Source organism: Python bivittatus, unplaced genomic scaffold (assembly GCF_059951505.1).
Source record: "Python bivittatus isolate LINGU-HERP-01145 unplaced genomic scaffold, Pbiv_v1 ctg000370_np1212, whole genome shotgun sequence".
NCBI classification, from domain to species: domain Eukaryota; kingdom Metazoa; phylum Chordata; class Lepidosauria; order Squamata; family Pythonidae; genus Python; species Python bivittatus.
In genome coordinates this window covers 3,377,841-3,404,960 of record NW_028277062.1, presented here as the reverse complement: position 1 = coordinate 3,404,960, position 27,120 = coordinate 3,377,841, and the positions used below count along the sequence as shown (strand labels likewise).

Here is a 27,120-nt window from a genome sequence, read left to right as displayed (position 1 = left end):
CCCATCGACTGTCCCCTCAGGCCCTGAGACACAGCCTCTGTGATGGGGGGCAGAGAAGGTCCACGAGTGAGTGGCCAAACGGTGCCATGGTGGTTTCTTTATGCACTACACTTAGAACAACTGCCTGTTTGAGCAAACCCACCTTGGCATAATGGGTGTCCTGCCAAAGTGGTTCAAGCACAGGGGCAGCCTCCCTGGCAGACCGAAGGCGCAGGGTGTGTGAGGGGAACAGCCTTGCCCAGTCCTGCATTCCTCTCTGCCCCCCAACCCCTTTGCTCCTGGCAGGGACCCTGGCTGGCTTTCTCCACCACCCTGAGTGGATGCTTCCCAGCCAAGGCTTTCTTCCCCCGGACCAGCAGGCCCGAGGCCCACCGGGGCATGGCAAATGGTTGGGGCCTTTCCTTGAACCTCACTGGTGAGTGGGTGCCGCGGGGTCTGCATGGAGGAGGGGATCCAGCTTGCTGTGCCCCACAGAATTGGGTCTCCAGATTCTCACACACACGTACGCTCAGACAGAGGGGTCGGGAAAAGGAGCTCTTTATTCCTTTCCTCCCTCCCTCCCTCCCTCCCTCCCTCCCTCCCTCCCTAGGAGGCTTCCTTAGTGTTCCAGACACTTGCACAGAAGCCCTTCCCTGGGACGGGGGTGTGCAGGAGGCGAGGGCGCTGGCAGAGACCCCCCAACAGATCCTGGACAGAGCTGTGCTTGTAGATGCAACGGTGAGCAGGTTGTTGGGCAGAAGTGAGGTAGGGTGGGGACTAAGGTCCTCTGATTGTCCTCCCAAGTACGTCAGCTCCAGGGATTGTGCGGGGGAGCCCTGCTGTGACCTCTGGCAGTCTGCCCTGCCGAAGAGGAGAAGCTGGTGGGGCTGGTCTTTGCTTGGGCTGCAGAAGAGGGAGAGGCTCTTCCAGTGGGTCCGGACCTCACAAGCGGGCCATCTTGATGCTGGAAGAGTTCAAAACCTCCTCTGAGCCTGAAAGACAAGAGGGGAAAAGCAGGTCCGGTCAAAGCAGGCCCCCGTGGCGCTCAGCTGCCCAGCTGCTTTCACAGAGATGCCCCCATGGGCTCACCTGGAGCTGAGAGGATGGCCCTGTGGTCTTCCACCATCTTCTTCCTGTGTGGGATGAAAAGACAAGCGAGGCAAAGTAAGTCCTGGAGTGGGGGGGATCTGGGGCTTGCAATGGGTCTGAAACACATCTGGAAAGCAAAGCACGGCATTGCTCCCCGAAAGGAGCCGGCACAGCCTGCTTCTTACCACAAAGGCTGCACGATTTGGGTCATCCCCAGTCGTTGCCCTGCTTAAAGCCCACCAGATACTTCTCCTGAACCCTAGGGGCATCTCTCGCAATGTCCAGGGGCAGTGCCAAGGTGCGGCTGAAATGGGGTGGGCCCACAGCCATGGGCGACGTGGTCCTGGCAGGCGGGGGGCGCTTCCCAGGCCATCTGGCATGCCAGGAAAATGTCTTCATGGGGGTGGGGCAGGCCCCCCAGCCAAGTCCACAGGTGGGAGCCAGGCGAGGAAGAAGAGGGGTCTGGGGTTGGGCAGGTGGGGGGAGCATGCCACGGGCAGACACCTGAGCCGTCCAGGGCTCCCTGCTGTGAGAGTGGTAAGGCTGGCCGGAGGGCACAAGGGAGGCAGGCTCGTGGGCCAGAGTCCGTTGGTCAGGGCAGCCCGGATGGCTGGCAGGCAGCTTGGCTGGTGGCAATGGCCTCCCGGAGTTGGAGAAAGCTTACTCCTTCCAGCAGCTCTCGTCCTCGTGATGGTTCCTATCATTGTTCTCACTATCACTCACGGGGGTCCCCAAAATCTATTCTTGGAGGGGCGCCCAGTTCCACCCACACGGAGGCCGTTCCTCACCTCCTTCTGCGCCGACAGATGCAGACGATGATCACCGTGAGGATGAGGACGATGGCCAGGGAAATGAAGACGCCAAGCAGGATCGCCATCAAATTGATCTCTGGTGGGAGCAAAGCCAAGAAGGGAGCAGGAAGGGAGGGTGGGAATGAGGGTCAGAGAACCAGAGGCCGGGGGGGGAGCAGGGCGGGGGTCTGCGTTACCTGGCTTCTTGGTCGTGGTGGCCTCTGGCAGGGCCGGGAAGGTGCTGCTGGCACCCGGCAATGGGGTGGTGGGGGGCGGTGGGGACGAACCGTCCAGCGGGGCGTCCTCACAGAAGAGTCCAACGTAGCCCTCGAGGCAGAGGCAGAGGAACCCCCCAGTGGTGAGCTGGCATGTCCCCTCGTTCTGGCAGGGGTTGCTGAGGCAGGGGCTCTCTGCAGAGGAAGAGGAAGAATCCGAGGGCTGGGTCAGGCACCCCGACCCCACCCCACCCCTTTTCTTAGTGGGGGGCAGGCGCTGGACAGGCAAAGATGACGCTCAAGTGATCTGAGCTCTAAGGAAGGACAAAACTGGGTTCTCTCTCCTGCCATGGAGGGGCGAAACAAATCCTCCCCCACAAGTGCTGTGGACTGGCTGCTTAAAAAGACCCTTTGACGAGGGCAGCAGCGTTCAGGGGCTGGTTTGGGCTGGAGGGGGGGATCCAGGCTTAAGCCACTTGGCCCTGACTTTAGATCACTGACGGTGTTCTTGTAGAGCAGTGCTTCTCAACCTCGGCCACTCTAAGATGTGTGGACTTCAACTCCCAGAATGCCCCAGCCAGGCATTCTGGCTGGGGCATTCTGGGAGTTGAAGTCCACACATCTTAGAGTGGCCGAGGTTGAGAAGCACTGCTGCAGAGTCAGGAAAATGACTTTGATAGAGTTATGCAGGAACCCTTGGCTAGGCAAAAGGGGCTGAAACATTTTCTAAGTCCTGAGAAATAACTTTTGGGAATGGCTCAGACGCCTCCCTTATTCCCAGGAGTTCCTTATTCGCATTCCTACTCGCCAGAGTCTGTTATTGCAGCCAATCTAAAAAAAAAAAGTAGTTTGAATTGATTTCCTGGCCTGGTCTACCTAGCAGGGCTGACTCTTCCTGAAAAGAGGACGAAATTTTCCGCAATCAATCGCCCTTCGAAGGCAGGGTTGTCTCGGCTCTTCCCTCTGGATCAATGCATGCTCTCGTCGCCCAGCCTACCTCGCAGGGAGGGCAAAAGGCGGGGAGGTCCTACCCCAGCAGGTATTTTGGTCTGCCTAAAAGACAGGGCTGGCCTTGGTGCCACCGATGCTCAAGGTCCACCCAGGAGACGGGCGAAACGGGGGACGAGCAGCTGACCGACGGCGGTCCACAAGAGTTGGGGAACCGTGGGTAGAAAATGTGAGCCTGTTTAGAGGGGAACCCTTCCGCCCTGCTCACCTGTGAAGCAGCCGCGCTCGTAGTTGTCCACTGCGCAGATCTGCCCTTCGGCGCATCCTGCTGACGCGCACTCCAAGACCCCCGTGAACTGGCAGGTGCATCGCTGGGAACAGTCCTCTGTCATGAACGTGTCGTTGATCTGGGGAGAAGAGGGCTCAGCGCCATGGCAGAAAAATCCCTGCTCTGCCCATCGGACGCCCCCTCCTCGAGGCCCCCCCCAACCTACTGCTCTGGCCACCCTCCGCCCTCAGAATCTCTGCGCTCCCCCAGCTCTTCCTCTGGGTCACCAGGCCAGCCCTCCCAGCCTTCGGGAGGCGACTCTCGCTGGCCAGGCGGGTGGGTGGGTGGCGGGTCCGGCTCGGAGGGGCCTCCATAGAGTCCACGGGCCAGTCTCTCTCATCGGCATTCGGGCCTCCCCCCGGCGCTGGCGCCTACCTGGTAGTACTGGCCGTGGCTGGAGCAGCCGCACTGATTGTAGGGGACGCTGGTCAGCCCGCTGAGGACGTAGCCCGGGGCGCTGGCACAGCCCTCAACGCAGGGGGCATTGCAGTCGGAAGAGGCAGCCAGGTTGGCGCAGCTCGCAGGGCAGGCGCTCATGCAGGGCTGGTAGCTGGTATGGGCCGGGCACACCATCGCTGCAGGGAGACAGTTGGGGGTGCTCTAAGGCACTGTGCCCGCCTGCATTGTGGTGCCCTTGTCTGTGACCCTCCCGTGCCCCGCTCCGGAAGGGATCAGGGCGGGCTGCCCTCGACTTTGTGGCACAAACAGCCAGGCTTTTTCCTCAGGAACAGAGCTCTGGGCCCCGAACACACAACCTTCTCCAGCCATCCAGGAGCATGGGTGCTGTAGTCTAGCTCATTTGGGGAGGCCAGGGCAGGTTGTCGTGGGATGGTATGCGGGATGACCCCGGTGCATTTATGCCAAAGTCTGGCAGGGCCTGGGATACTCACAGCAGCCGGTCTTCTGCCTCCACAGCCCCAGGTCCACCCCCTCCTCCTGGCACAGCTGGGCATAGGCCGTGAAGTCTTGGCACAGCAGCTCCGTGTCGTTGAACAACGCGCACAGGTCGTAGACGCAGCTCCTGTGGGGCCGAGGGGGAAAGCGGTGAGACGCGGCCGGGGGCTCCTTTGGGCCCGCCCCGCGACCCTCCTCGCACACTCACTCTTGGAAGGGGACAGGTGACACGACGCTGTGGCAGGCGGAGAAGGGTCCGGCGGGGTCCACCAGTGCCCCGCAGACCGTGGTCCCGTTCACGAAGGCCAGCTGCTCTGGAGTGCAGTCTACCTCGAATCCCGATTCGGGCTCTTCGTCAGGCTCCTGACGCCTGTCGGGAGAGAGGGGCTGCCTCAGGATTTGCACACAGGGCTGGCAGTCGAGCCGGAGCAGAGGCTGACTTGGCCTCGCTTCCTTCCGGGGGCTGCTCTGAGCGGTGAGGAACGTGGCTTCTGGGGGCCCAGCGCCCTTCCTTCGCCCCCCACCTTTCATCCTGCCCGGCTGACCTGATGCGGGCGGGGCGGAGGGCCTCGCCACCTCCCTCCAGGGCCTTCCTCTGCGCCGAAACCTGCCAGCTGTTGCCAAAGGCGTTGAGCGACCGGGTCAGCGTCCCGTCTGGCTTCGTGTACTCGTTGTTCCGTCGCCCGTCGTAATTCCCGCAGAGGCCCCCCACGCGCTGCTGGTACGTGCTGGGCAAGGCGATCTCTGCGGACCCAGAGCAGAAAGAGGGCGGGGTGCTCAGCCGGGCCTGCCACCCGCTTCCTCCTGGGCCTCGTGCCCGGGGTGGGTGTCTGTGGGTCACTCAGCGTGCTTCGCCTAAGCCCCGGGTGTCGCCAGCGCTCCTGCAGCTGCACAGGGTGGTCCCGGCTTGCCGGGGGCCCTGGGGCAGCAGCAGCCAGCCCTTCCAGCCTCGTAAAGGGTCTTGCGTGAACCCGCCACAATGCGTGTGCGCGTGAGACAGGTCACTTCCTGCACTTTGAGTTCTGCATACGGAGGGCCACCTCACCTGCCTGCTGCCTGGCGCTCCAGCCGAGGCCACCTGGTGCCACCCCCCCCCCCCGCATTTGTTCCACTTGGGAATAACTTGTTCTTGGCACTCGCACCCCTCGGCTAGGCCATGTGGACGAGATCGCTCACAATCACCCCAGCCATTCATTTCGCAGACTGTTAAATACCTTCTGAATCCCACCCGCCAGATTGGTGAGCAAAAAAGTTCGCAGTCTGAGCTCCTTAGGTGGGGTGCCAACCCACCCCCCTCCTGGTGCCCCAGGACTGGCAGAACCCACAGCCAGGAGCGGTCTCTGCTCCTGAACCCGTCCCTGCCCCGAGCGCCCGAGGCAATGCTGGCCCCCCAGCGGAGCAGTTCCTTGGCGGAAGCTGGTGACCCGAGGGCAGAGGCCAAGCCCCCCCCCCATGAGTGCCCAGCCAGTGGGAGAGGCGCTCCTCTCCTGCCCCGGCAATACTGACCAGCAGCGTTCTTCCCATCAAAGGAGGCCGAGAAGCCAAAGTTGGTCTCCACAAACAGGCTGCGGCCCCTCTGGGTGATCTGGAGCCCGTCCCGGGGGGAGTAGGGAGGAGTGACCATCACACCGTTGACCTGGAAACAAGGGGGAAGCCGTCACTGGGGGGCAGCTGGGGGCAGCAGGGGAGGGGAGGGGGAGGGGGAGGGGGAAGGGATCCCCAGGGCAGCCCTCGGGTCTGTCTGCAAAAGGGCCCGAAGAAGGTCCTTATAACCGTTCACTTTTTAGGAGGAAAAGTCGAAAAAGCCAGCAGCGGGCTGCTTAGTCTGCAAAGAGAAAAAGCAGCAGACAACCTAATTTATCCAGTTCTGGGCAGAAAAATATGAAGCTGTTTTTCATAGCGGGGGAACTCAGTTACCAACTATTTCCATCGTCAGTTTGTGGGGTTTGCTGCCCTATGGTGATTTTGAGAGGAGGAGGAGGAGGAGGAGGAGGAGGAGGAGGAGGAGGAGGAGGAGGACGGGGGGGGCTTCATGGAAGCACCACAGTCAGAGGGAAGGGCTCTCTAAACGCCAGTGGCTGAGGGGACCTGGGGGGCCACCAAACAGGTGGGCCTGGATGGCCCCTGAGGGTAGCCAGAAGCGAGATGAACCGTGGCGCTGCCAGGCCGGGAGCTCCCTGGCACATCAACCTTCAGGCAAAGCACCAGCCCGCCCTCCTGGCTGCTCACCGCCAACTTGCGCCCTTGCATCAGGGTGATGCGGTAGCCGAACACCTCGATGTAGACCTCGCGCAGGAAGGAGAAGCGCTGGAGGGCCGAGCGGCGATAGTTCCTGCCCGCCACCGAGAGGGGCTCCAGCGCCTCTGGCACTCGGCCCAGCGTGCGGGTCAAGGTGTAGGTGCACCGCCCTTGGAAGTGGTGGACAAAATTGTCGAAGGTGCGGTAGTGGGGGTCCCCCGAGATCACACACTGGTGGAAGGCTGCAAGGGACAGAGCGTTTGCGAAGCTGGGGGGCTGAGCCCCGTGCAGAGGGGAAAAGGTGAGCAGGGCAAGGCGACCGCCCCCTCAGTCCCGGGCGCCCCACGGACTCACTGGTCGGCCGGCAGTAGCGCAGCCCCTCGGTGCTAATGGAGCACTGGGATCCTGGCAGGCACTGGAAGGGCTGGCACTTGATCTCCCCCCCGCCCAGGCAGGTGCAGCGTTTCAGGCAGTCATTGGTCACCCAGGTGTCTCCAGACTGGAAAGGAAGCGAAGTGGGTCAGGCTGGGCTCCAGGATCTCACTGGCCAGCTGGGTGGACCGCTCAGCTGCCCCCCGGCTGGTTTCAAAAAGCTAAATCACATCAGTGCGTTGGAGGGGAGACCACTAGGAAATCTCCACTTGATAAACCTGAAAAGATCCTGGGGGGAGCCACATCCGTGCTGTTGCCAGGAAACTACAGGAGTCAGGAGACTTTGCCTAAGGCCAGCAGCTGTTCTGATCGTGGGGCAGCCAAAGATAACTAAAAACGTTCGGCTCAGCGTGACCGAGGATGGCAGTCCCGGCGCAAGACAGGCGGCCCTGCATCCCCCTCGGGCCCATGCGCAGGCCCCTTTCTGCCTCCTTGGGGTCGGGCGCCTTCCTCCACTTACCTCATGGTATTCCTGTTCGGAGTCCAGGCATCCACACTTGTGCATTGGGACGCAAGTGTAGTCGCTGAGCACGTAGCCCCGGTCACACGCACAGCCCTCCACGCAGGGTGTGGGGTGACGGCAGTTGGTGGGGGCATAGAGGTCGGAGCACGTGGAGGGGCAGGGAGGCGCGCATTCGGTGTAGTGGCTGTTTGGAGGGCACGGCAGAGCTGGACCAGAAAGAAGGGAGGGGAAGCAGGGAAAAGGCCGTTACGATTTTGGGAAACAGAGAATCTCAGAAACTTTTTTTTTTTAAACCAAGCGGCCAGAGATATTTCTCGCAAAATATGTGTGGGTTGGGGGCGCTTTTACACTATTAGCATCAATAACATCAGATGCAGAATTCAAGCAGAGATTCCGTGCTAGTAAAGTGCTTTCTCGTCTATTTCTACTTCCTATTTCTATTTGCCTATTTCTAGGGCCAAGTTCTTTTTAGAATGTTTACTAAAAAATTAGCTCTGCCCAAAAAAGAACCTCTACAAATATAATTGAAAGCTTTCTGCTTGACAGTTTCTGTCCCCATCATTACTTCTCCATATCCCACCAGCTTAACTATTGATGAGGAGCCTCCTTATAACGCCAGGTAGCTCCTCTTTAATATTCCTTTTTAGCCTTCGGACAAGATTCCTCCCCATTTTCTTCTCTTTCCATATCATCTGCAAAATGTCCCCATGCCGCTATAAAAGAAATGGAGAGAAATGCCGAAAAAGCCAATACATCAAAGTCCAGGTGGGACCAAAAGGGACAACGAGGAACAGTCAAGCAGGGCATTCTCAAGACGCATTCAAGAAAAAGGAATTAAAAGCCAGGCAGAAACTTATCACCCAAAGCTTTAAATTGAAGTCCCTGAAAATGGCCTAGGCATTTTTCTTCATGGCATTAGGCTGGCCAGTGCTCTGATTGCATTTGGGGGGAGGCTAAATAATAACAACCATAAAACAGGTATGAAAAAAGTAGGTAGACAACCACATAACATTGCTGTTGTCGGATAACACACCGACAACGGAGAGGCTACTGTGGAAGACAAGAAGGTGGAGCGAAAGAAGAAGAAGGACACCGTCCACCTTCCGAACGTCCTTCCCGTGCCGTGTTCTCCTGACCTCCCTCCCATTCGTCCTAATCCTTTGCGCCGCCTGTTCTGTCCTTTCTGCGCGTGACCGTTGGGGCTCCGGTCCGCTCTCCCCTGGAGCACTTACGGCAGAAGGTACTGTTTCTCCAGGAGATGTTGGTCACGCCTTGACTTTTGCACGCTTCCACGTAGGCTTGGATGTTATCGCAGAGGACAGAGGTCATTCCCTGGTACTCGCACATGTCATAAAGACAGTTCTGGAAGAAAAGCTTGGGGTCGATGACGGAGTGGCAAGACTGGTACTTGGGCTCCATGATCTCCAGGCACAAGACGTGAAGGCGCTCCAGTTCTTGGTGGGAGCAGTTGGGGTGCAAGTCCAGACGGTCGTCTGGCTGACAGCTATTGGCGTAAAGAAGGAAAGAAGAGGAAGGCGGCGTTGGTCTAGGAAGAACATACTTTGCCCCGAATCGAATGACAGGGAACAGGCGGTAACGTAGAGGCTAAAACTAGGGCTGTTTCTCCATTGACATTTTTGGGAGTTAGTGAAATACTGCTTCTCACAGTTGGCTGGAAGCCTTTTCCACACAGATTATACTAAAATGCTATTTTTATCTAGAAGTGTCTTCCTATCCAGCCATGTTTATTCTATAACACTGTTTTTCAAGCTTGGCCACTTTAAGATGGGTGGACTTAAGATGGGTGGACTTCAAGACTTTAAGATGGAAGTCCACCCATCTTAAAGTGGCCAAGGTTGAAAAACACTATGTTTACATGCAGGTGTCCTATGCAGCAAAGATCCTTTGCAAAATTAGTTATAAGCTTCCCGCTGGTTAGTTTACTGCCCAACCTTCCCCCAACAACTTACCCTGGATCAGCATCACCGGGGGCTTTCCAACTATTCCCAAACTGGGTGTCGTTGGCAGCCAAGTTCCCATTCGGCATCAGATAGTCATCTGCGCTCTGGTTATTGAAGTTACCGCACATGCCACAAACCTGGGATGGGAAGATGAATTAACTAGCAAAAAGTCAAGACTCAAAGAAGGGTGAGGGGACTGGGTTACCCACGGTGTCTGACAGAGGGACCTGCGGGGATAATCCAGAGGACAAGATTCAGCCTAAAAGCCTTCCTCTTGCACAGAATGTCCTGCACGTACTGAGGACAAACATTGAGGGGTTTATGTGCACACATTATAAATATGTGATGCTTCTAAAAAGATCAGATGTTACGTGTTAATTGCAGAGAGATCAAGAATGCAGAAGAAGGGTGTTTTAAGAGGTCAAGAAAATGAGTGCAGGAATCAGAAATCCAGGGGCCCGTGAAGCAGTCGACCTACGGCGTGCGGTCAGAAGCATAAAAGGGCTGGACACGCAGGTCAGGTGCTTACCTTCCCAAAATACATTCCAGGCAGCTGAATCTCCAAGTGATGGTTCCCATCAAACTTCACCATCAGCCCAAAATTGGTCTCCAGGACTACATAGATCCCCCTGGAAGTGATGGAGACCCCGGGGATGCGGCCCTCCACGGGTGTTCGCACGCGCTGGCCATCAATCTGTGGTCAGGTGAGAGAGAGAGAACGCGGGTCACTTTGCATCATTAACCCAGACACCTGGCCGTTACAGCTTTGTCTCCTTTTTCCAATTTGGTTAGAATTCAGACGGTAGAGTAAGAAATCAGTTTAAATTTGTAAGAGGAGGCACACTTCTGAGCGTGACCGAGGAACTAGGGAGCTGGTCGCTTTTTAAGTGTGCTGAGAAAGAAGGAATCAAGAGCTCTTTCCCAGGGTTATGGCATCCGTGCTGCAAAAGTTGACCTCCCATCGCTCCCCCTAGTCTTTTGGCCTGTAACAATGGCAGGGCAGCCAGAAATTCACCAGGCAAAAACCTTCCCCATCACACCATCCACAGGGGGTATGTGCATGTGGGGGAGAAACTGCTTCTCTTGAATTTCCATCAAAGGGGGAAACCAAGGCACTGTAGAGCAGTGTTTCTCAATGTCGGCAACTGGAAGACGTGTGGACTTCAACTCCCAGAATTCCCCAGCCAGCTTGGCTGGCTGGGGAATTCTGGGAGTTGAAGTCCACACGTCTTCCAGTTGCCGACATTGAGAAAGGCTGCCATAGAGCTTTCTCCCAATGGGAATCAGACCCCGTGAGGGGGTCAGGAAGATTCTGAGACCTGGAGTCTGAAACCTGGATAATCCAGCACCCTCTGGACCATGTCTCTGAGCTTCCCTAGGGCATCGGCTGCCGTATGGCCCAGAATGCTGTATGGCCAAGCTCTTCTCCAGTTCCATCCACAAACTTCTTCAGTTCTTTGTAAGTTCTAAGACCCCCTTTGCTGGGGCAAATGCAGGAAGCCCAGGGCTGCCTCCAGAGGACCTGGCTCTCGCACTCAAGACCTTTCTCTGCTGCCCCCCCCAAGGGAGGTGCTTCTTTGGGGCTCCTGTGTCCTCTGCTTGCCAACCCCGTCTTCTCCCCCACGCAACCCGGCCCCTTACCAGCACTCGCCGGCTCTTCTGCAGGGTGATGGTAACTCCCTTTAACTGGACCGTCACGAGGCGCAGGTAGGAGGCCTCTGGCTGCCCACGCTCCTCGTTCTTGGCCGTGATGTTGAAGGCTGGGAGGCGAGGGTCGTGCTGGCACAGGGACACCAGGGTGTAGGTGCAGGTGCCCATGAAGGAGACCATCTTGCCATCAAAGGTGTAGTAGTGGGGATCTCCAGCCACGTGGCACGTGGCCACCCCTGGGAAGAGGGGCAGGGGTAGAGGTGAGTGGGGCCCTGCCATGAGTGTGGTGGGGCTCCCAGAGATGCCACTGGGCACAGGGAGAGGTCTCACCTATGTCTTGGCAGCCCAGCAGGCCATCCACGGGCCGGCACTCCTGGACAGGGGTACAGCTCCATTCCTCGCAGGTGATCTGGTTGCCAGCAGCACAAGTACAGCGTTCGGTACAGTCCAGGTTTCCCATCCAGCTGTCACCGGCCTGAGAACGAAGCGGAGGGCGTTGAGGAGGAACCGGCCAGGGTGGCTGGGCGGGTGTCGTGTCTGTCCCCCAGAATCCTGGCCTTCAGTGGCCTCCGCTCTAGCTCTCCCTGGCTCAGGGTGGCGTTGCAAGCCCTGTGGGGCATAAGCCCCCCTCTTGCTCTAACTCTGCACACAAGAACGTGCTCAGCCGCCTTCCGTGTCCGACTGACTCCTCTCCACCTTCAGCCAAGGGCCTGAGAGGCTCAGAGGCTGCAACCCCTTTGCCGACTCATCTCTTCCCTCCAGAGCCCCCTCCTTCTCACCACATGGTAGTGCCCGTTGGAATCCGTGCAGCCGCATTGGCTGAGTGGGACACACTGGTCTCCACTGAGGACAGAGCCCTGGTCGCAAACGCAGCCCTCCACACAGGGCAGGTCAGGGCAGCTGTCTTGGGATTCTGGATCCGTGCAGGTTGCCGGGCAGGCTGACCCACAGGGCGTGTAGGAGCTTCCGGGAGGACAGTTCAGGGCTGGAGAGAGAGAGAGAGAGAGAGGATCCGTATCACTCTTTCGTCCTTCCTGCAGGTTCAGGATTCTCGGATTGTTTCAGGAAAGTTGGTAACTCCAGATTCATCTTCCATTCATCCTGAAATGGAAGGCTATGGGATGGAAGCTTCTGATTAAAGGTGCAATAGCCCTTAAAAGCTTTGCTCCTGCTTAGCGTCTCTACTCCAAACAGGCTGATGCTGCTGGTTCTGGTGGTGCAAATAAACAAACACCGCCTACAGCAAAGCAGGAAAGAACAAGGAACAGCCATCCAGAAGTTATTCCATCCGATCCCTGGGCAACGGCATTGCCTGGACTTCCTATAGAAATCAGCGAACAAAGGAAATTCGTTCCACCAAAAAGACTTTGTGTAAAATTTACTGTGTTGGAATTTTCTTATTTCTGGTCATTTGTATGGCAGTGTTTGGAAAGCGCATAATATCTGCTTATCCACATTCTCCCCTCCCCAGACTCAGCATCAAAACTGAGCCCTATAGATGACTGTGCTTTTACATTTTATTTCTGTTTTGCTGCATCAGTTTTTAATTGTTTGCAAGCTGCCCCGAGAAGCCCACTACGGGGCAGTCTCTCACTACTAGGAATACAGAGGACAAGATTTACGGCAGAAAGTGCTGTTCCTCCAGACGATGGTGACCCCGGCTTGGGCGCAGCGGTCGGCGTAGGACTGTAGGGAGGAGCACAGTAACTCTGTGTCTCCTCCAGTGCCACAGAGATCGTAGAAGCAGCTCTGGAACGCCCCCTGCGGAGGCACCTTGTCGTGGCATGGGGCAAATGGGCCTAGAGGGAAGCAGAAGGTCAGTTCGTGATCACCCCCAGACGCCGACGCCACTCCTAAAAAGCCCCCAGAGAGCCCCAGTCTTACCTTGGGGATCTGTGAGAATCCCACAGCTGGAGGGTCCCTGAGCTTCAGCCGCAACGTCCGGATCGCATTCTCCAGGGTCCCCGGAGTTAGTGCAGCTGTAAGAGAGCATTGCGCAAGTGACCGAGGGGACAGACTTCTTCAGCCTGGTGTCCTCCAGTTCTGCTGGATGACACCTCCCATGACCAGGCTGGATGGCGAGGGAGCAGCAATCCAATGCATTCGGTAATTCCCCCTCTCCAGCCCTTCCCCCCTGCCCCCCACAAAGGAAGTTTTGCTCCAATCTGAACTTTCATAATGATCTATTTCCCCTTCTTTTAGACCAGTGTTTTTCCAACTTGGCCACTTTAAGATGGGTGGACTTCAACTCCCAGAATTCCCCAGCCAGCATTCTGAGAGTTGAAGTCCACCCATCTTAAAGTGGCCAAGCTTGGAAAACAGTGTTATGGAATAAACTTGGCTGGATAGGAAGACAGGAAGATGCTGGGGTTTCAGACAGGGGTGTGGGGTGGAAGAGTCACCTGGCATCTCCTACGTTGGGCACCTGCCAGCTCTCCCCAAGTTGGTTGGGATCTGTCCCCGCTGAGGTCCCGTTGGGCATGAGGTTGTCATCTGCGGCTTGTCCATTGAAGTTCCCTGGAAAAGGAGAAGGGGAGGCAGGTGGGAGGAGGGGGCTGCCCCTACTTTGTGTGTATATTGCACACGCTTCACATTGCACGAAGATGTATGTGCAATATAACCATGGACTTGAGGCAAGCCAGGGCAAATACAATCTGTGATCCAGCACTTAGGGCTTTCGTAGCGGCAATAGAAATGGCGGAGAAAGGCAACAGGATGCCCCCGGACTGCCTTTCATCTTTGCCTTAATTAAAGGGCAGCTCAGAGGCTGGCCTGTGGCAAAGCTAAGCCGACTGCCAGCCGCTAGACCCAAGGATCCCTGGGGTGCTTGTGGCTGGCTGTGTTGCCTTGGGCAGCCTTCTGTGAACAGGCTCATCACGTGCTCTCCATTTCCAGATGTGCCCCTGGCCCCAGATCTCTGACGGATCACGGTAAGAACCACGGAAGCGGAGGAGTCCTGAGTCACTGACCCTTCCTGCCTGATTATCTAGGACTTTCTAGGCCCCAAAGGCAGGATGCATCTCTGGACCCATTTCCACTGGAGGCCTGGGGTCTTCCTAGCCCAGGTAGAAAGTGACCAGCCTGACTCCTTCTTACCACAAAGGCCGCACAGCTTCCCAAAATAGGACGATGGGACAGAGACTTCGGCGTGGTGGTTCCCATCAAATCTCACCAAGAGACCGAAATCCGCTTGGACCAGAACGAAAGTGCCACTCCGGCGCACGGACACCAGCCCCGAGGCCACAGAGACAGGCAAGGTCACTCGTTTTCCATCCACCTGCGTTGCAGAGAGACAAGAGTAGGAGGCAGGGGCCAGGAGCCCCTGGACTCAGGGCCCCTGGAGGGCATGGGATCGGGGGACTCACAGTGACTTTCCGCCCCTTCAGCAGCACAATCTGGGTCCCGTGGACAGCTATGCTGACCGACTTGAGGTAGGAAACCTGGGTGTTGCCCCCGCGGTGTTCGTTGGTTGTCTGGACCTGGAAGGTGGGCTGGCCAGGCGTGGCATTGCAGACCGCAGTAAGCAGGTAGGTGCAGTTACCCATGAAATGGAAGAGGCGACCATCGTACGTTGTATAATGGGGATCTCCAGAAACTACGCACTGCGCCCGATCTTTGGGAGACAATGGAGGACGAAGTTGGGGGTAGAGGAGTAGGATCAGCAACCTCCCCCCGCCTGACTTGGGTAACGGACCCAGAACATGAAAAGCTGCTTGCTCCCTGGGATTAACCTGAGCAGTATGTTTCCTAGGTTTCCGAGCATGGACAGAGTGGTTTTTTTCTCCCCATGAGGTACCTACAGTCGACACTGATGATCTTCCCTGCTCTCCATTTTCATCCCATACCCAGAAATGTTTCCCCCTCTAAAGGGAGATGTTTGGGAGTTATCAGTACAGTGGAACCTCGAGTTACGAATTTAATCCGTTCCGTGACTCTGGTTGCAACTCGAATTGGTCACAACATGAGGCAAATTTTCCCATAAGGTTCAATGTAATTACCGTTAATCCGTTCTGGCGTCCGCAGACCACGCATCAGGGGCAGAAAAACGGCCGCGGACCACGCAGCAGGGCGGAAAAAAGGCCGTGGACCACGTGGAACGGGTGGAAAATGGCCGCGGACCACGTGGCACGGGCGGAAAAATGGCCACAGACCACGTGGAAGGGGTGGGAAATGGCCGCAGACCACGTGGAACGGGCGGAAAATGGCTGCGGATCCGGTTCGTAACTCGAGGTGGTTCGCCACACAAGGTAAATTTTTGGGGCCGGAGCTGGTCATATCTTGAAAAATTCGTAAGGAGGGGCGTTCGTAACTAGAGGTACCACTGTACTTGGGGAAGAAAAAAAGCTTTGAATAAGCCAAAGGGCATTCTCTATGACAATTACAAACAACAACATTGTGATGGAAAGAGTCTCGCTGGATTTTTCTCTTTTTCCTGGAGTAACAGTGAACCCCGTTTCTTTTCTCAGAAAACCAGAAAACATTTTGCTCTTCTTGTCTGAACCATCAGGGGCTCCTGATTTTCTTTCCCTCCCTTTCGTTGCTCTGTTCTCTACTGTTATTATTAAATGGATCTGTTATTTTTTGTAACTGGAATTTTCACTTTATCCAAAGTCCATTTCTGAAATAATGACTGAAACGGCAAAACCTACCAGTTTACAAGCTCTTCAGAGTACCAACCTGGAGGTTGTTCAGGAGTGGTCCGGTCAGGGTCTGGTCTCTTCGTTGTGGGTTTGGGGGTACCAACGTGATCAGTGGGCAGGGACTGTGTGGTGGTGGGACCTGAGGTCTGGGGACTCTTAGAGCTGGTAGAGCTGGTGAGGGTAGGGCTGGGGGTAGGTGGCGTACTCGGACTGGAGATGCCACTGGTAGATTGCAATGTAGGTGTGGGTTTGGGGGTAGAGGCTGTTCTGGTGGGGACAGGGATGGTTGGAACGGTAGCTGTGGCGGGGCTGCTGGGGTGCACACTGCTGGAGAGGTCTGGGGGGGGTCTGGATGAGGGAGCAGTAGAGCTGACAGGAGTTGTAGTGGTGCTACTATCGTGGCCAGGTATGCTGGTGGAAGAGGCAGATGTAGGCGTGGTTGGGCTCGGGTCACCTCCACCAACGGCGATGGTGGTGCTGCTGGGAGGAACTGTGGAAGAGGCAGATGTAGGCGTGGTTGGGCTCGGGTCACCTCCACCGACGGCGATGGTGGTGCTGCTGGGAGGAACTGTGGAAGAGGCAGATGTAGGCGTGGTTGGGCTCGGGTCACCTCCACCGACGGCGATGGTGGTGGTGCTGGGAGGAACTGTGGAAGAGGCAGATGTAGGCGTGGTTGGGCTCGGGTCACCTCCACCAACGGCGATGGTGGTGCTGCTGGGAGGAACTGTGGAAGAGGCAGATGTAGGTGTGGTTGGGCTCGGGTCACCTCCACCGACGGCGATGGTGGTGGTGCTGGGAGGAACTGTGGAAGAGGCAGATGTAGGCGTGGTTGGGCTCGGGTCACCTCCACCAACGGCGATGGTGGTGCTGCTGGGAGGAACTGTGGAAGAGGCAGATGTAGGCGTGGTTGGGCTCGGGTCACCTCCACCAACTGCAATGGTGGTGGTGGTGCTGCTGGGAGGAACTGTGGAAGAGGCAGATGTAGGCGTGGTTGGGCTCGGGTCACCTCCACCGACGGCGATGGTGGTGGTGCTGCTGGGAGGAACTGTGGAAGAGGCAGATGTAGGCGTGGTTGGGCTCGGGTCACCTCCACCGACGGCGATGGTGGTGCTGCTGGGAGGAACTGTGGAAGAGGCAGATGTAGGTGTGGTTGGACTCAGGTCACCTCCACCGGCAGCGGTGCCAATGGTGGTGCTGCTGGGAGGAACTGTAGGGCTGGACGGATAGGTGGGGACAACAGTCCCTTGGCTGGTGGTGCTAACTGATGTAGTGGTGCTCACAGAGGTGGTGACAGGGCTGGGGGGACTGGTCTGGCTAGTGCTGGAAGGCCATGGGGGGCACGCAACAGTGTTGCTCTCGGTGGAGATAGAGGTGTCAAGGCTTGGTGTTTGGCTGCTGCTGGGGAGCCCAGGGGTGGTTTGGTTCCCTTGCCCAGGGCTGGCACTGCTATGGGGTATGATAGTAGTTGTGGCCTCTGTGGAGTTCAGTGTTGTTGGATGGGGTTTGGTGACAGTGGGTTTGGTGGTGGTGGATGCACTGGACGTTGTGGGGCTGGAAGAGGTGACCGTTGTGGGCCGAGAGACGGTAGGTTGTTCGGGTGGCCCAGTCACGACCGGTCCCCCAGTGGTTGATGAAGCTGTTGAGGAGGCACTCGGAGGCACAGGAGTTGCTGGGGGCGCTGGGAGGAAGAACAAAGCCCAGAGTTAGGGGCACCAAGAACACCAGTCAGAGTCCCTAGTCCCCACAGGGGCTCCGAGAGGGACCGATATGGCGGAATCTTTTCTTTCTCTTGTTTCTTTCTGCTGTGGACTCCCTGCATGCCCTTTTTGTGGAAGCCTGCCTTATACGATTTAATCCAAAGCAGTAACCTCCCTCTGCCCAAGAACCCAGGGTGGCCTGTCAAACCTTTGCCCTTGTGTGCCCCTCTGCCCACCCTGAGAGAAGACTGACAACACCATTCACAGCCGCTGCAGCCTGTATCGTCATGCTGTCAGTACAGGTGTGCAAACCCCGCTTGGAGTCTCCCGATCAACCTCACCTGCACATCGGCCCCTGCGCACTGAAATGTTGTCCAACGCCACGTCCAAGTAGGGATTGCTTCTTCTGACAACTTCGAAAGTGACCTGGGTCCAAGGAAAATGGTGAGTCATGGTTTATCTTACCCAAAGACCAGGACTGCAGCAGAAATGCAGCCATCTGCTCCCCGCATCCTAAGGCCAGCATCCCAAAACTTGAGGATTCCTGGCCACCAGTGACTGAATCAGCACGGAATCCATCCGCCTCCTCTTCCACTCACCGTGCTTGGCTGCGCCCTGCCATACGGCACCGTCACCGATCCAAAGAGCCAGCTGGAACTCTGAGTCCCCGTACGGCTCCAGAGAAGAACAGCCGTTCCTGAAGGGCCCTCCAGCAGGACCCGGAGATCGGTCTCGACTACTACCGGGCTGTACATGTGGTAGTAGAATTCAATGCAGGCCTCCTGGTTCACGCAGAACGGCTGGCTGGAGAGGCGCACGGACTGGCCCGGCTTCATGAAGCCAGCTTCCACGAAGATGTAGTACCCCTCTAGGAAAAGACGAGGGAGGCCAGTCGGGACACCCACAGCCATTGTGTCGAAACAGACGGGAAAAGGGCACCAGAGGGGGCGGGTCAGGCAGAACAAGTTTGTGTTTGGTGCACTGCTGTAAATGGGACCCGAAACTGGCTCCTGGAGGGACCCCAGATGAGACAGGCCAGAGAAGGATTAATCCAGCAATCCCTCAAAACTTCTATCCGAGCACCTCCCCCAATTACAAGTGGGTGGAGGTGATGAAACCCCCCCTCTTGGGAGCCCCAGTGCATCCCCCTGTCTTACCACCGTGGGGATAATCGCCAGGGGGGCCGGTCTCTTCGGTGGGGGTGCTTTCGTTTGTCCGTATCCAGGGGACATTGTTATCCGCAGGCTCACTCCAGCCACAGAAAGGGTCTGTGTTGTCGTTGAAGTCGCAGGCGGCAAAAGTCTCTGTGGGGCAGGGAAGGTGGCAGGCAGGGTCAGCTGGAGCGGGACAGCCTTGGCTGCCCTTCAGCCCCAGCCCCCACACACCGCTTGCCCACAGGGCTAGGGTTAGCCTACCTTCACAGGGAGAAATCGCCACGCTGTCCACTGCCAGGCCCGTTTTCCTTGCAAGGGTGCCTTCGAAGACAAACTAGAAGTGGAAAGCTATGGGTGACCACCGGTTGCCAAGGAACCCCAGGAGCTGCAGCTCCACAGGCATGGCAGGCAACAGTTGTTCTGCTTCCCCTCTCTGAAATTGGACCTTCCGTGTGGACATTGCCACACCGGAGGTGGTGTTCCTCGACTGACTGTCTCCCCAACCCGGGGCCTCCAACTCCAGCTTAGCTTGGTGACCACTGCTCCACCCGAGCCGCCACCTTCTGCCAGGTGTGCGAGACCCGAGCCACTAGAGCAGGGTTTCTCAACCTCAGCAACTTTAAGAATTGGGGAATTCTGGGAGTTGAAGTCCACGTATCCTAAAGTTGCTGAGGTTGAGAAACCCTGCTCTAGAGTAAGCAGCTGTGTTCTTTGCAGGCACTCTGCAAACTTCTCAAGACGGGCTGGACTAAACGTGAGCTGAGGTCACACCGTGCTAAGTAGGCGCCTTTGATCGCCTACAAGCAGAAGTGGGCCCTCTCGAAAAGCGCGACGTTCGAGGCCGAAGGTCCACCACATGCATGTACGTGACACAGACGAGTCCTCTTCTCTGCCCCTACTCCTCCACGTGGCCAAAGCGACCAGCTTGTTCAGCCCCACCCCTGGCCTCGTGCCCCCCTCCGCAACCTTACCTGGATGTTCTCCCTCCCGGTATAGTTAGCTGTTTCCTGCCTCCAGTGAGGACCATGCTCCCCTCTGAGAGTCAGCAACGGGACCCCCAGTTCTCCCCCTATGTACAGGGAAACACAGAGAGCAAAAGGAGGTTCACTCGGGTTCATCTGCCCAGAGAGTCTGCGGGGAGGCGTGCCCCCTTCCAAAGGCGCGGGAACTTGCCTGGGGCAGCTGCGTAGACCTTCAGGGCCGTTCCGTCGGAGATGCCATGGAGAGTGTAGTAGAAGCTAAGGGAGAGGCATCTGCCCGGCGCACTGAAAGTGGGGCTCTTCAGAAAGGCGGTTCCACCACTCCCTCCGTCCCCGTTGTAATAATTGAGCAACATGTAGGAGCCGACTACAACGACAGTTGAAAGGATTCGGATTTATTTATTCGTTTGCTTATTATTAAATTTATATGCCACCCATCTCCCCCAGAGATCGGCTTTGGGACCAAGAGCTTGGGGTGGGGGGGGACAGCAGGTTTGAAAAGGCGGCTGTAGAGACCACGGGATGCAGTGAAAAGCTCTTTTTCTTTTGCGTTCCAAGTACGAGAGATCGTGGGGAGGCTCCCTGTGCCCGTAGCAGGAGCGATGGTGCCCGTAACAAGCTGAGAGAGGCGCAGAGCCCCGACTTCACGATCTCATCAACGGCAGCTTGGTTCGGGCTGCCAAGATTCAAGACGTCCAGAGAAGTTCCACCTTGGTGACCTCACGAATCAGGGCCGGTTCCCAGATTCTGTGCTTTACCCCCTTAGTCCTTGCATTAAAGCCCCTCGTTTGACCTCTGGGTGGTTCCTGTTTCCTTGATGGTGCTATGTGCTGAGGGGTGAGACACCCCTAATGCGCAATCTCCAACATGTCAGAAAAGCCCTGCTGGATCCAATTAGGGGTCCAGAGTCCATTATCCGGGCCCTGATGCAAAAGAGGGGCCCGGGCAGGCCAGGCGGATGGTGGCTAGTCGGGGTGCAAAATTTGCTTGGAGCTTGCCACTGGTACAGCAGGAGGCCCACGTCTCATGGCTAACAGTCCAGACCAAAGTACCTCCAAGCACGTTGGGCCCTCAAACTGGGGACTACATATTTTATTTATTATTAAACTTTTTATTTATTGTTCAACTTAGACTATCAGCAGAATCACTCCTCCCTCCAGGTTTTCTCCCAAATTTTCTTCTTCGGCTACCAAACTGAAAAGTGGGGTGGGTGGTGGTCAGCAGTGGCTAGTTTCAGGAACCGAAGCTTGATTGATGGGAAATGCCCCAGAATTACACCCCCAGCACATCCCAGAGAAGCATCTAGCCCAGGGGGAAACCGCCTTAAGCAATGGCTTTTCTAACAGGGGGTACATTTCTGCCCAGGGACTGGCCGGTACAGACTCACATCCAGGCTTGGAGAAGTCATCCGCCGGCCCCACGCCAGCCTCGTCCGTAGGACCACTCCACTGCTCCCAAATCATATCCCCCTCCTGTTGGTTGTTCCATCCACACAGGTCCTCCGGAACATCGAAGTCGCATTTGGTCACGCAGGCTGTAGGAGAGAGGGAGGGGCAAAAAGGGTGAGCTCCCGCTTGTCCAGCATGACCCTTCTCCCCCAGAGCAGTGTTTCTCAACCTTGGCGGCTTTAAGGTGGGTGGACTTCAACTCCCAGAATTCCCCAGCCAGCCAGGCTGGCTGGGGAATTCTGGGAATTGAAGTCCACCCACCTTAAAACCGCCAAGGTTGAGAAACACTGCCCCAGAGCATGAATATGGGGGGAGCAGGAATATGGGTGGGGGGGGAATGCTTACGTGAACAAGGGCCGAGCTGGACTGAGATGGAGTCCACAGCCACTTCAATGTCTGGTCCCTTGGCCTGCGTGGCTCTGAAAACAACCTGAGTGAAGAGACAGATCAGGGTTTGTTCCTGCTCTTTAAACATTTAAGCATTTGCGCGACCTGCATGAATGCAAAGTTCCACAAAACCGAGACTGTTATTCGTCCCCTTTTCCACGGAAGCTCATTCTGGCAACCCACAGCAGGACGCAGGCGCGTGGAGGGGGGCTCTCAGGGCAAGGGTCCAGCAAGAGCTATGTGGACTTTTTTCCCCGAAATACAGATCTGACAAGGGCAAGCGGTTACTGCGCAAAGGGTCCACTCGGCGAGAGCTTCAGGCAGGCCAACTGTGAGAGGTAACCGGGGTATATTGGTGTTTAGGAGGTTGTTAATTCTCCCGCAGTTCTATTTATGCTTAATGGTTTTTAATAGTAGTTTATATTGGTTGTCTAGTTTCTGTTGTACGCCGCCCAGAGTCACGTTTGCGAGATGGGTGGCTTTATAAATTTGCAAAATAATAAAATAAAATCAGATAAAATAATAAACTAAAAATAAAAACAAACAAACTGAAAACATCTTGTTCGAGCTGGAAAGAGGCTTCGAGAACTCCCAGAACCTTCTCCTTCGGGGGTGGCACCCCGGAGCAGCCCTCCGTGCCCGGCACTTGCCTTGAAGGGGCGCTGAGCCTGGGCGGGAACGGTCACAGCCCCGCTCAGCCAGGAGGAGCTCTGCGATTCATTCCGGGTCCACAAGGGGGCGGCGTTGCCCGAAGCATCCTGGACCTCCACCGCCAGCTGGCTTTTCCAGGTGTTGGAGTACAAATAATAGAGGAATCGCACGCAGACCTCTGCCCCGGCCGGGTCCAGATCCGGGCTCTCCAACCGCGCGGACCCTCCGTCTCCTGGGTGGATGTAATACTCTCCTGGAAAGGGACAAGCCATGGCCGTTTTAGGCCACCTGGGTGCTGGAGGGCTCGGCAAGGTCTCTCCAGCCGCAGCCCGAAGGGGCAAAGCGTTGCAGGGCGTGCCTTGGCTGGCTCCCCCGGGCCCCCTGGTCCGGGAGGCAGCCCCACTCCTCTGCTGGGAGCCCAGGGCCTGTTCCGGATTGCGGGGAAGCTCAGCCAGGAGAGGAGAGGACCCAGATCAAGCCAGCAGCAGGGAGATGGCCTGGCAGGGGCACTCCACAGATGCTCAGCTTAAAGCTTGTGCCAACCTGAGGGGCGCCCACCCGCCTCAGGGCCTCTTGGGGGAGCTGGTCTGAGAGGGGCCCCAGCAGAGCCTCCACAGAAGGGACCGGGGCCACCGTGCAGCTCTTACTCCGTACGATGTCTCCTTCGGGGGGGCCAGGGCTGTTCCCAGGCTTCTGCCCGAGCTCTCGGAGCCACAGGCTGCCATGGCTGTCCTGGGGCTGGGTCCAGTCGCAGAAGGGGCGGTCGGCGCTATCAAAGTCGCAGGAGCTGAAGACATCTAAGGGGAAGAGGGAGCAAAGGGTCAGCCTCCAGACCACCCAGACACAGCCCACCCGCGCAAGAGGAGGGCCTGGCTTGGCCCTGCACTGCCTTTGGGCACCCCAAGCTGGAAGGCCCAGGAGACAGGCGAGACCAAACCTGGCCAGATGCCCAAACTTGCTCCAGCCCAGCAGATGGCCACACCCTGCCTTGGGAGGGAGAAAGGCACCCTGCGCTGCAGGGAGCCTCCTCTTCTCCTGGGGCCTCTCAGCCTCCAAAGTCCCCAGGCAGCCCCCAGGCTGCTGCATAGAAGATGCCCCTTGCCCCCCTCTGGGACCAGGGCAGTGCAGGGGGAGGCCAGGGGTCAGGCGGAAGGAAGGAAGGAAGGAAGGAAGGAAGGAAGGAAGGAAGGAAGGAAGGAAGGAAGGGAGGGAGGGAGGGAGGATGGGAGGGAGGGAGGGAGGGAGGAGAGAGAGAGAAGGAAGGAAGGAAGGGAGGGAGGGAGGAAAGGAAGGAAGGAGAAGGGGCACTCACAATCTGCAGCCCGGGGCTTCCATGAGGTCTCCGCACCTGAGAGTGGATGTGCCCTGAAATGGCAGACGAAAGTGGAGATGCAGGGAGACACAGTAGCAGACAGACCGCCCTGCCCCACACCCCTGCCCCTCTTCTGCGGGCAGAGGGGGGGTGGGACAAGATGCTACCCACAGGCCAGAGATGCCCAGAAGTGGTGCCTCACTCTACCGTGCCCCTCACGGAAGCTCTTGCCACAGTGGGCAAACGAATCCGGGGTTCCCCTCTTTGGCATAGTCTAGCCCTGGCGAAGAGCCCTGTGATTCCAGCCAGGCTCCATGTTGCAGGGTGTAGGTCTGCCTCGCCCTCTGATAGCGCGAGTTCAGAGGAAGGCGGGGAGGGGCCTGAAAACCAAGCCCTAGGAGGGACTGGGGCCCGTTTACCCGAGGAGAGGTCGGATGGCATCTCTCCCAAGGGAGTGGGCTTGCTCTCCGCGGCCCCAGGGCACGTGGCCAGAACCAAGTGGTCAAAAACGCAAGGAAGGAGGTTCAGGTTGTGCAAGCGGTCAGACAGCGGTACGGCCTGCCACGTGACTTGCCAGTTTCCCCTTCGCTGGAGGTCTTTAAACCAAGGCTGGATGTTATCTAACCAAGATGCTCTAGTGCAGTGTTTCTCAACCTCAGCAATTTGAAGATGGGTGGACTTCAACTCCCAGAATTCCCCAGCTAGTGGATCCTGCACTGAGCAGGCAGTTGGATTAAATGACCTTCAAGGTCCCTGTGATTCTGAACAGCACAGTTTGTTGAATAAGCCACAAGTGACGGGGTTCACGCCATACACTAACCCATAAACCATGGTTTACAAACCCCAGCGGCTGAGCCCCCTTTAAACAAAACCAAAGAACCAGATTAGGGGCCAGGATGTACCACCACAACACTTCTTGCCACCCTTGGAAGCCAACAAATCCTCACGAACCTGCTAGCCTGGCACTCAACGCTCCTTCTGGCTGCAACGTGGCTGTTTTGAAAACCGACCTCAGCTGCTTTATTCGTCCCAGCCAGAGACACCCTCCTGGCTCCCCCAGAACACAAACCAGTTGGTCAAATCTTGGCTCAGTGAGCCTGGTCCCTGGGGTTAGCCCTGATTCAGTAAACCAGAGGTTGCCCAGAGCCATATGGAGCCTCTGAAAGGTTCTGGGATGCCCACCCAGCCCTCCAAAAGTTGCTTCCAAATTGTAAAGCTTGATAGGAGAAGAGGAGGAAAGGAAAGGGACAGGCAGCGGCCCTGGTGACTGTCAAATTCCATTTTGTCCCCGCCCTGCTGACTTTCTGGAGGAGGTCCAGGGCTCGCTGTCAGCCTCTGCCCCAAAGATGGTTGCACCTTGCTGGCACAGTTGGCAAGCCGGGCTTCGTGCTGTGGGCAAACCCACACAGCACCTTTGTCCCCAGAAGCCTTGTCTGGCTCCAGGGGCAATGACTCAGGCACCCTAGTGTTGCTCAAAGTTCAGCCCGTTCCCCAGCCTCGCAGGAAAAGCGGGGCAGCACGCAAACGGTAACCTGGGGGTGCAAATCTTGGCTTTGCTGAGATGGAAAGGAAAAATTCTAGGAAATTACAGCAGGCAGGTCGTGATCCAGCTCCCCGCTAATTTGAGGCATGGTGCTTCCCTGGAAGCACCAGTGAACGAGGGTGGGCACTTCCTTCCTTGGTGGGCGCATTCCCTGGCCAGAAGAACCAAGGTTGAGGATATTTTATTTATTTATTTATTTATTAAATTTTTCAACCACCCATCTCCCCCCCATGGGGGAACTCTGGGCGATTCGCAACAAACATTAAAAACATAAAATATATAAATAAATAAATAAAACCTTAATTAAAAACATTACTAAAAAGAAGAAGGAGAGACCAAGAGGATGAAAAATCTGAGGCTGAAGGCAGAAGGACTCTATGGGGCTAGCCATCCCCATGCTTGAGGTATTCCCGCCCCACCCCAGGCCAGGTGGCAGAACCAGGTCTCCAAAGCCTTACGGAAGGCCAGGAGTGAGGGGGCCTGTCTCACCTCCGGGGGCAGGATGTTCCAAAGGGGAGGGGCTCCCGCAGAGAAGGCCCGCCTTCTGGACCCCGCTAATCAAAGTTCTTTCACTGAGGGGGTCCGGAGCAGGCCCTCTCTGTGCGATCGGGTGGGGTGGGTTGAAGTCATGGGGGAGAGGCGGTCCCTTAGGTAACCTGGCCCCATGCCATGTAGGGCTGTAAAGGTGATAACCAACACCTAGAATTGGAGCCGGAAGCAAACGGGCACCCAATGCAGCTCGCGGAGCAGAGGCGTTACATGGGCCCTTCTCGGGGCTCCAAAAATAGCCCGCGCGGCCACATTCTGGACCACCTGTAGCTTCCGGATACTCTTCAAGGGTAGCCCCATGTAGAGCGCATTGCAATAGTCTACGCAGGAGATGACCAGGGCATGAGTGACTGTTCGAAGGGCATCCCGATCCAGGAAAGGGCGTAACTGATGCACAACCCGAAGCTGTGCAAAGGCCCTCCTGGCCGCGGCTGCCACCTGCTCCTCGAGCAGGAGCCGTGAGTCTAGGAGGACCCCCAAATTACGCACTGGGTCTGTCTGGGGCAGTGCCACCCCATCCAGCACCAAGGATGACAAAATCCCAGATACAGAGGAGCCCCCAACCCACAGCCACTCCGTCTTACCAGGGTTCAGCCAAAGCCTGTTGGCCCCCATCCAGACCCTCACAGCCTCCAGGCACCGCGAGAGGGGGGCCACGGCATCACTTACCTCACCAGGGATGGAGATGTATAGTTGAGTATCATCAGCGTACTGATGATACCTCACCCCATGGTGACGGATGATCTCGCCCAGCGGTTTCATGCAGGTGTTGAAAAGGAGCAGAGAGAGAACCGAGCCCTGCGGCACCCCACGGAGGAGGGGCCGAGGATGGGGCCTCTCGCTCCCCATCACCACCGATTGGGACCGGCCCCGGAGAAAGGAGGCGAACCAGCACAAGGCCGTGCCGCCCACCCCCAATTCCTGAGCCGTCCCAACAGGATACCGTGGTCGACGGTATCGAAAGCCGCTGAGAGATCGAGAGCGAGGATATTCCCTCCTGTTGTGGGTTCTCAGCTGCCCCCGGGCTGCCCCGGAAAGCAAGATAAGCAGACTGCAGCTCCTTTCAGATCCGCTGAAGATGAGATTCCCACCTGAGATCCGCCAAAGGGGGGTTCTGGCTTCAGCTTTAAAGCACAGGAAGGTGAAACGCTGAAACACCCCATATGTTCCAGGCGCTTTTGAACAATCCCTGAAAGTATCAGTCTTAAAATGGTTTGGGGGGGGGCAGTCCAGTAAAAGAAGATTCTTGCCAGCAGAGCGTTGTCCTCGGTACAGGCCTCCCTCCCAGTGGCGTTGGGACCCCAACCCCCTGCCAGATGGGAATTCTGGGAATTGCTATCCCAGTGCATCAGGTGGCTGAAGAGGTCTTGCAATGCGACCCTTTCGTTTTAGCCCGCTTTCGCTGGACCTGCCCTGCGTTGCCCGGGGAGAGCGAAAATGCTGCCGCTAACAATAACGACGCGTTGGGTGACTGTAGAATCTCTGCCTTCAAATCTACTTCAAACGCTTCCAATCCTGAAATGTCACAGCCCATCTGCTTGGAATGGAAGGAAGAAAGGACGGAATCTGGAAATGGACCCAGCCTGGCTATCATTCCTTGATTTTCCGCAGCCGGAGGCTGATCTCCGCGCCACTGCTCACCTGAGATGCTGCCTGGCGGCTCCGGTCATGGCGAGGCCCTCCAGGGCCAGGAGCAGCACCAGCAAGCCTGCCTTCTCGCTGCTCATCTTGGGAGTCGGAGCACGGAGAACAGCAGCATCTCCCTCCCTGG

At 57.0% G+C, this 27,120-nt stretch overlaps 1 protein-coding gene across 1 annotated transcript; it reads right to left on the bottom strand.

Annotated features, from left to right (window-relative positions):
* Positions 1-558: 558 nt before the first annotated feature.
* Positions 559-27,120, bottom strand: ZAN (zonadhesin). The gene is made up of 37 exons (XM_088141998.1): positions 26,991-27,120; positions 23,258-23,310; positions 22,593-22,742; positions 21,945-22,198; positions 21,253-21,337; positions 20,847-20,993; positions 19,653-19,826; positions 19,451-19,548; positions 18,741-18,813; positions 18,483-18,629; positions 17,925-18,193; positions 17,667-17,751; positions 15,666-17,306; positions 14,354-14,601; positions 14,085-14,265; positions 13,391-13,505; positions 12,873-12,967; positions 12,611-12,787; positions 11,768-11,973; positions 11,319-11,463; positions 10,980-11,224; positions 9,868-10,032; positions 9,348-9,475; positions 8,610-8,881; positions 7,375-7,583; positions 6,837-6,981; positions 6,474-6,724; positions 5,751-5,880; positions 4,790-4,988; positions 4,453-4,614; positions 4,241-4,371; positions 3,726-3,925; positions 3,291-3,429; positions 2,057-2,269; positions 1,857-1,956; positions 1,069-1,112; positions 559-971 (listed from the first exon to the last, which is right to left on the bottom strand). Exons 1-37 carry the CDS (start codon positions 27,074-27,076, stop codon positions 922-924), a joined length of 7,212 nt encoding a protein of 2,403 aa, XP_087998124.1. The 5' UTR covers positions 27,077-27,120; the 3' UTR covers positions 559-921.

Bases quoted from the DNA above. Each gene is read 5' to 3' on its own strand.
- ZAN (XM_088141998.1), bottom strand. From the start codon at position 27,076: ATGAGCAGCGAGAAGGCAGGCTTGCTGGTGCTGCTCCTGGCCCTGGAG. The intron at 11,974-12,610 runs GTAAATCTTGTC...CTCTCTCTCCAG, and splicing joins GAGGAACAGCACTTTCTGCC to CCCTGAACTGTCCTCCCGGA. The intron at 1,957-2,056 runs GTAACGCAGACC...TGCTCCCACCAG, and splicing joins CACCACGACCAAGAAGCCAG to AGATCAATTTGATGGCGATC.